The 9,397-nt window shown below is 35.3% G+C and overlaps 1 protein-coding gene across 1 annotated transcript; it reads left to right on the forward strand.

The window, feature by feature from the left end:
* Positions 1–5,259: 5,259 nt before the first annotated feature.
* On the forward strand, positions 5,260–6,459 carry LOC130240074 (G-protein coupled receptor 151). The gene has a single exon (XM_056471487.1). The coding sequence runs from the start codon at positions 5,260–5,262 to the stop codon at positions 6,457–6,459; it is 1,200 nt and encodes a 399-aa protein (XP_056327462.1).
* The last annotated feature ends 2,938 nt before the right edge of the window (positions 6,460–9,397 follow it).

A 9,397-nucleotide genomic window follows, 5' to 3' on the forward strand; every position in this document is an offset into this window, starting at 1 on the left:
ATAAAAATATGATTGCGGTAAATTAAATAACTTTCTGGACAATGCTGCTCTCTTCAGGCTAACAAAATGTATTGCTATCTCTTTTTTCAATTAAAGTGTCTTTTTTTCAAATAATGAAATTATGTAGAGATCTTTAAACTTTCAAATTATTAAATACTTGCGTGTAGTCAAAGCACAAATTTGCCATATTGTTTAAACAAATAATGAATATTTGAACAATATTAAATACTCTACGGGTGACGCAGCAAGAAGGTTGCTGGTTCGAGCCTTGGCTGGGTCAGTTGGCGTTTCTGTGTGGAGTTTGCATGTTCTCCCTGCGTTTGCGTGGGTTTCCTCCAGGTGCTATGGTTTCCCCCACAGTCCAAAGAGATGGGGTACAGGTGAATTGGGTTGGCTAAAATTGTCCTTGGTGTATGAGTGTGAATGAGTGTGTGTGGATGTTTCCCAGAGATGGGTTGCAGCTGGAAGGGCATTCGCTGCATAAAACATATGCTGGATAAGTTGTCAGTTCATTCCGCTGTGGCGACCACAGAATAATAAAGGGACTAAGCTGAAAAGAAAATGAATGAATTAAACACTTTACTGGCTTAATAAAAAAAAAAAGAAACTGAATAAAATAAATGGAATGAATAAATTAGAATTAAAACATTTTGCATAGGCCTATTTTTTAAAAAGGTTTTTACATTTGCTAATAATTGTTATCCAGCTTTAGAGCATTAAGAAGTGGTGTACTATGATACATATTTTTTTAAGATGTACATTCATCTTAAGTTTATGAACTATTGAGAAAACATAAACCACTTAAGGATATTATTATTAATTTATTATTTTATTAGTATAACTTTACCTAGTCTATCATAACTTGTTCTGGATGTATTGGCATTCATTTTGTGCAACTTGGTATCAGCTGAACGGATGGTACGGATTCATATTTGAAGACAATTTAATTATTTGTATATTTTTTATTGTTTTTATTTAGATGTTTATCAGATTAGATGTTTTAAAAACATTAAAAGACACTAAAACAATTTTAAAAAGATCTAATTAAGACAAATCCTAGAAACATCTGAACAGGAACTCTGAAACATTTTATTTAAACACTATTATTTAGGCAATTTTATATTCCCAAGTAAATGTTGAAAGCCCAGTTCTAGATCAACTGTTCACATACAAAAATGCTTTTAATAAATACAGTTAATATTACAGTGCTTTATGGTAAATACTTAGAATTGGTATATTGGTATATATTTGGTTACTGTATAAAGTCTTTCTTGAAATCATATGAGTAGATGGATGGTAAGTGTATTTATCTATATGTCTGCCTCAGGCAGATCATATTTAGCTTGTTAACCAAATACATAAAAAAAGAACTCCCACTGACCCGCTGCTGATATTTCTCTGTAATATACTGGCCTATATAGTTTCCGCATTATATCAAAGAGCTATATTAGGATATTTGTAATGCCCAGAGGCCATTTATATACATTTAAAAGCACAGACTATCAGCAGAGAGAGAAAGAGAGAGAGAGAGAGAGAGAGAGAGAGAGAGAGAGAGAGAGAGAGAGAGAGAAAATGTCTGTGTGTGTTTGTGAATGCAGTATCTTCAATAAAGCTCATCCCTCAAGTAAAAACATTACTTTAACCATCCTTGAAATTCTTCAAGAGGAATAAAAATAACCTCTCTGGCTGTCCTGCACACATTAAGCAAACATTTTGCTGCTTTTTCTTTGTTGTTAGCGAGGCAATGCCAAGGGCACAACGTCACAAGTAGACAACACACTTACACACTGTCCCAGAACTGTAAAAGCAGGTCTGGGAGATTGACTGGAGGGTCTCAAACCCACAAGATGCCTGGATACAATTACAATATACATTAATAAGAATTTTTTTCTGCGTTGTTATGGACATTTTGGAATTTTTAGTTTACATTTTTTTGTATGATCATTCGGGTGGCACGGTGGCTTAGTGGTTAGCACTGTCGCTTCACAGCAAGAAGGCTGCTGTTTCTAGTCCCAGATGGAAAGAGATGGCATTTCAGCGTGTTCACATGGGTTTCCTGCAAGTGCTCCAGTTTCCCCCACAATCCAGACATGCGCTATAGGTTAATTGAATAAACTAAATTGACCTTAGTGTATGAGTGTGAACGAATGTGTGTGGGTGTTTCCCATTACTGGGTTGCAGCTGGAAGGGCATCCGCTACGTAAAACATATGATGGAATAGTTGGTGGTTAGTTCTGCTGTGGTAAACCTAAAACTAAGCTGAAGGAAAATTAATAATTGAATGCATGAGCATTAATGCATTTGCAAAAAAATTTATATTGATTTTCTTATATTTCACTCATTTCTTTTATAAATCTATTATTCACTTAGATTAAAAAAGTCTATTATACACTCATTAAAAAAATCACATAAAAGTGAAATATCTAATCATAAAACATGATATATTACTAACTAGTTTCATTTAGTTTGAAAGGCTTGAAAAAAAAAGTATTTTGGCCATTTTTGACATTTGACCAGTGATATAAATAATAGCTTGTTTTCTGCTTTCGAACTTCCAAAAAAAATAAATAAATAAATTGTGCTGAGTACTGATTCCTCGTCATGGTGATTGGCCGATACCGAGTACCAAATCTGATGCTTCAAGCATTATAATTCATAAAGCACATTTTCATTCAATCTCGTCAGATAATTTTATTAATTCGCAGCCGTCACAGAGCAAGTATATGCAGGAGACTTACGGAGCTTCTGACAGAGGTCATACAGTTGGATGCAACACGGGCGATCGTTCTGCTTGCGTCACAGCACTGGACATACAATGGATGCAACAAAGAGCCCATCACTCGTGTGAGTTACACCAATAAACTGTATAAACAAAGGTTGCATCGCATCTGTATGTAATTAAGCTGCTGTGACATGGTGATCATTCATCATGACACGCTCATCATTCATCTCCTCACGTGTTGTAGCTGCTGTATGTATAACCTAGGATGTATGTTTTATGTGCATCTTCCTCTGCTTGTAAACTTATAAACAAAGACTTGCATTTAGTTTATAAGATCGGCAAGATTGGTGAGTACCAATCAGTCATTAAATCGTCACCTTAGAATTATAAGCCTCTATCTCACATTTTTGTCAAAATTGAGTTATTGACATATTCTTATTAAATGACAACTTATTTACATCATGGGATGTTTTTTTATAAGTTGTTTACATTTTAAGACTTTTTATTTAAAAAAAAACAACAACTGTTACACACATGCTGTTTGCTAAATAGAATTCAAAAACTTTGAAACTCAATAATCGCAAAATCATTCAGAACGCAGATAGAACCTTATAATTCCAAGGTGACGAAATGTGATTATCGGCTGATACTGATCTCTGGCCAATCGATCGGAGCATCCCTATAAACAACTTTGTTCTCCGATCATTCAACCACCAGCCCCTGGGTCTTCACTTCGAGCACCTGCCCCTCGAATGGTCTCTGCACAGTCCTAATCTCAACACCCAAGCATTCTATTGTCCATTGTAAACATGCATGCTGATCTGACAAGAAAGACATATCAGTGGTCCCAAACTCAATTCCTAGAGGGCTGCAGCTGGATTTGGTTATTGACCATTTGACATGATCCAGGATCGTTTCGTTCTTTAAAACTCATCCAAGAGTTGTTGTCATAGCAAGAGTTCTGGTAGCTCAAACCTACTCAGGAGCATATATATATATATATATATATATATATATAGTCTCAGTTTAAGTAAACATATTTAAATAAACGTAAGCAATCTGCACTCTGAAATGGAAGCACAAAAACAGTCAACAGTCACTGACTGACTGGTCTCGCGGAAGCTATATAGGGGAATGGTGATTGCTGGTGCAGGTGTGTCCAATCAGTATTCAGGTGAGAGTACTCGAGTGTGATGAGAGGTGGCAGGAGATGGAGCGATGTTTGTGACAAATAGACATGCACAATATTCAACAGTTTTTTTAATTGAATATTAATTTATGCAGTCAACATACATGTTTTGACGGCTAATATAACGGTGATTTGATGCTTCGCAAAAGTTGCAGACACTTTTACCGATATCTAAATGCTTTTTTCGATGCAAAATTTAATTAGACAGCCAGTTATTGCTTACACCGATTAAGAAACTTGAATAGGCCTAGGCTACTATAATAAAGGAAATCTGCTCTAAATGTAAAATTAAATAAATTGCTAAATACTCTCGACACATGAAAGTGTAAAGCATGCAACCCACAAAAAAAGGTGGAAAGTTATTTTGTATCGTATTTAACAAACCATTTACTAAGAACTTCATGTAATTTTGCTCACATGGATAATTGAATATTAATCAGATGATGCCATTACGCTGCTGTGCCGTAAACCAATTGTTGCATTGCTGATCATGATTTCCTTCACAACACACGCAGCGATGTCACATCAATTTATCATTTTAATATGATTCGTGAACTTGAAGAATCAAATTAGACAGTGATCAGTTATCAAGATTAAAAGATCCAGGATCAAATCATCTTATATCATTTAAACAAGGTACAAAGAACGGACCTCTGGAATTGAGTTTGAGACCCATGACATAGGTGTTTTTTTATGTTTTTGGTGCACAAAATTGTTCTTGGACATGTATGATTACAGTTGAACCACATGAAATGTTTTGACACTTGTTTTTGGTTCCTTTTCTGAACAACTCAGAACTGTTGCTGTCTTTGGAGGAGAGAGCTCTCTAATTTCATCTAAAATATCTTCATTCGTGTTCTGACGATGAACTAAGGTCTCAGGTGTTTAGGACAGCATGAGGGTGAGTAATTAATAAGAGAATTTATATTTTTGGGTGAACTAGCCTTTCAATTATGTTTTTTGACAAGGACGTTTTGGTTCTCTGAGAAGACACCATAAAATAAAGCATTACCATTAATTTTATAATTAAATTGGGCTTAAAATCTGCTTTGAATTTAACAATTTACTGTAGCAAGGCACCGTCCACACACACACACAAAGTATGACAGAAACCTGATGGTGATGTTAACGTCATTCATACTCCAACAGTGAGGCCATTAGTACATTTCAGACACACAAAAGACAAATCTGGGTTTGTGTTTCCCTTCAGCTACGATGACGTTGATGCTTGACAACACTGAATGGCATCTCTTCAGATGTCTCATTTGAAGCCAAGTGCAACTAAAGGCATAGAAGTCACATCCACATCAGAGCAGCTCCTGCTGGATTACATCTAATGGAGTCTGACATGGCCGCAAACAGCACTTTTGTGAGTTTTGATGGTGGCATTCAACGACTTGAAGGTGAAGACACCAAACTAATCATACCAGCTATTCTCAGCACAATCAGTGGGATAGGCATTGGCGGAAATCTTTTGGTTCTCGTAGTACTAATCTACGTTTTCGCCAGCCAGAGTGCATCCGAGGCATATGTCATGCTTGCCAATTTGAGCGCAACTGATCTGTTGATACTTTCTTTGTGCGCTCCTGCACGCACAATCACATATTACAAGCAAACGTGGACACTCGGGATACTGGCTTGCAGAACTACTGAATGGATCCAACACAGCTGTCTGGCGGTCAAAGCTTTCACATTGTTGGCAACAAGTCAAGCGCACCATAACTTCCCCAGCCGTCCAGAAGACCAACTGAACTTCCGTCAGAAGAATGTTGTGATAACCCTAGCCCTCGTATGGACCCTTGCACTTTTGTTTCCAGTTCCTGACATCCTTTTCTCCAGGTTAAAGGAAGAGGGAAACATCAGTCTCTGTGTTTCTGAACTAACCTTCAACTCCCAAGATGCAATGCGAATATTCAGTAAGTTGCTGCCATTGGGCATCTACGTTCTTCCTGTCATCCTCTCTACTGTGAGCCACATCAGGAACATCTTCCTCATCAAACCAAGTTCAAACGACGAAGCTTTTCTTTCACGCCAATATGAGAATTCCTTAATGTATTTAAGCATCATTGCCATCAACACCCTCCTGATGCTTCCCGAATGGGTGTCTTGGGTATGGATGCGTCACAAATCTAGCGAAAGCTGCAAACCTTCAGCCGCTTTGCTGATTTTCGCTCAGGTGTGCGTTTATTTGAGCAGCGGCGTCTTTCCTGCTGTTCTTCTTACCATGTATGTGCCACTCAGAGAGAGTCTTGGGAATCTGTGCTCTCTGTTGGCTTGTCGACAGAGTAAGCACAGGCTTAGGAATGTCAATGAGATGCGCACGGTGGTCATGAAGGTGCTGGATGAACGGGCATGTGCAACTTTATCAGACAAGCATTCAGATGCATCCTGTCAAACTCTTCCAGATTTGGAGCATTTCTGGAGCGAACGGCGAAACACTACGGTTGCTGAGGATAGTGACCCATTACCATGGGAGAGACTTGTTCAAAGCAATGTTGAACTCCAGCCCTTGACGTCTGTTGTACCCCTGCTGGAAAATCCAGTTTAATATGCTACTGTAGATGGAAAATGATGGATGATCAAAAATGGCTAACCATCTACAAATCCACTGCCAAACTTGTCATACCATTAAAAGTTGGTCAAGCTGTTTGTTTGTTTGTTTGTTTTTTGGGTGGTGAGGGGAGGGATGGAGTAGCATGTTAGTTCATGAATAATATAATTTTTTATAAAACATGATGGCAAAAGTCTTGTAATATTTTGGCAGCCTTGAGAGTCTGTGGATTCAAGTATTGGCTAAATGCATGTATAAAAAGTTTTTGCCCTGCATTGTTACTCAAAAAGGTTGCATAAATAATTATGAATTAAAGAATCTTATTGCCACTGGTCTGCTTTTGTTTTGTTTGTTGTATATTGTATAATATAAATGTCTGTATATAAATAATATATGTTTATTGAGTAATAATATGTTTAACTTTTGTTGTAAGTGTATGTAAACAATAAAAAATAGGGTTTGTTATGATGATGTGCATTGTTTATTTCATGACTTTCATGCAATGTAATCCTTAAATGTAGCCACATTTCAGCATGTTTTAAACTTGTTAGGCAAAATATTTACAGTTGAAGTCAGAATTATTAGCCCACCTTTTGATTTTTTCAAATATTTTCCAAATTATGTTTAACAGAGGAAGGACATTTTCACAGTATCTCTGTGTCTGTCTGTATAATATTTTTTCTTCTGGAGAAAGTATTATTTGGTTTATTTCGGCTAGAATAAAAGCAGTTTTTAAATTTAATAAAAATCATTTTGAGGTCAAAATTATTAGCCGCTTTAAGCATTTTTTTTTCTCCGATAATCTACAGAACAAACCATCATTATACAATTACTTGCTTAAATACCCTATCCTGCCTAATGAACCTAGTTAAGCCTTTAAATGTACTTTTAAGCTGTATAGAAGTGTCTTGAAAAATATCTAGTAAAATATTATTTACTGTCATCATGGCAAACATAAAATAAATCAGTTATTAGAAATGAGTTATTAAACCTATTATATTTAGAAATGGGTAAAAAAATCTTTAATAATTCTGACTTCAAATATAATATATTCATATATAATTTGATGCAAATATAATAATATAATATAAAATTTATCTAAAATTTCTTAATAAATGAAATAAATATATTTACATATTGTGATTTAACAGTTTCTTTTCAATCGAAATGACAAATGTTTTCATTTGTTGTGATTGACAATCAGGGCTATTCCATGATTCTTTGGACATATACCACAGTTTTTTTATTTTATAACAAACACATAATTAAAAAAACACATATATTGCTATGTTTACATTTATTTGATATCAAAAGAATGAAAAGATAAAAAGGTCTGTGGCCAACAAACATCCTGTGAACATGTTGTATTGTGTTACGGGCTCTATTAGTGCCAAATGGATGAGTAGCTTTAGGTGCTTTTTGCATGAGGTGCTTTTACAAGATCATGGTTCGTTCAACTAAAAGCCTCCTTTTGGTTACCACAAATTACACTCTGACATTTACTTTCTCTTTCTCTCTTTTACTTTTCTATTTATGTTTTTGAGAATTCAACATACTGTGTGTGAAATGCAATATGAAGACAGCCCTTAAAAACATGCAACACTAATAAAACTAGAGTTTTTTTGTTTTTTGCATCAATAACCTATAGCAGTTTAGCAGATTTGTTTGATGCAGGCGTCTCTATTATAGTTACATACATTTCTTGACACACCAGTCAAATGTAGTATATTCAGAATGTCTTCCATTTACTAAAGAGAGTATGAATAGGAAGAGTTCAGTGCTACATTTACAAAATATAAAGTTCTGAATGTATTTTTACTGAATGGGTAAGCTAAACAGAAGTCCGATGATTTGTTAGATGGTATTCTACCTTTAGTGGCTAATATGTACATGATTGCATATTGCAGACAGTTGCTCAATGAGAGGTTTACTGTAGCCTGAGGAGACATGCACATGTTATTCATATATTTTCTACAGTATCATATCTATTACCAGTCAATAGAGTGAAAAGAGTCAGTCGGAAGAAATGGACAGTATAGCTTCACTTTGTATATACAGCACCATCTCCTGGTCTACTGTTAGTTGGCCAGGCAATTGTTTAACAGCCTAATATTATTCACTTAAAAAAATGTTTTATTGGTTCCACGGAGAACCCTTTAATGTCCATTTTGTTAAATGTCAAACAAAAGGTTATTAGTATTCTTTGTGGATTCAAAAACAGTTCTTCTATGGCATCATTGTAAAACCTGTGTTTATAAAGGTTTATTGCACCATGTGAGGGACCAAGCCAGCACGTATAATAAGGGGCATACAAAAAGATTTTCAAAATAATTTATTTTAATAAAATTAAAAAAATAAGAATAATACAAATAAAAATTCACAAAAATAAATGAAACAATTAAACCAATTGAAAAAAAAAATCAATAAACTAAACAAAGAAACAAACTGAGTTCCAACCAAACAAACGATGACTAAACCAAAAACAGAACTCCCTGAAATGACAAGAGAGAGGACATTTATACCAGAGGGACTAGTCCACAATAAACAAAGAGGGGGAGACAAAAACAGACAGTTTACAACCACAACAAACTAAGCCACATATCTAATTATAAATCAAAATAATAGTTACATAAATAAAGCAAAATTAAATATAAATCTAAAGAAATAAAAGCACTGCAAATCATTAAATGAAATTAAAATTAAACATCAGCTCTCCCTCCAAGCCATTAGGCCAATGGTATCGGCAGGTGGAACCAAAAGATGGCACTTTGCAGCACGTCGGCCTTTTAGCATGTCGGACCACACCCGGAAACTCCGTTCCTCGTCGGCACTGCAGCTTCTTGTAGCTATCTAGTTTATTATTATCTTGATTTTATTTGTGTTGTTTATTTATTTATTTATTGCATAACGTATGGACAAATTCAATGCTTTAAAA

The sequence above is a fragment of the Danio aesculapii genome, chromosome 13 (assembly GCF_903798145.1).
Source record: "Danio aesculapii chromosome 13, fDanAes4.1, whole genome shotgun sequence".
NCBI classification, from domain to species: domain Eukaryota; kingdom Metazoa; phylum Chordata; class Actinopteri; order Cypriniformes; family Danionidae; genus Danio; species Danio aesculapii.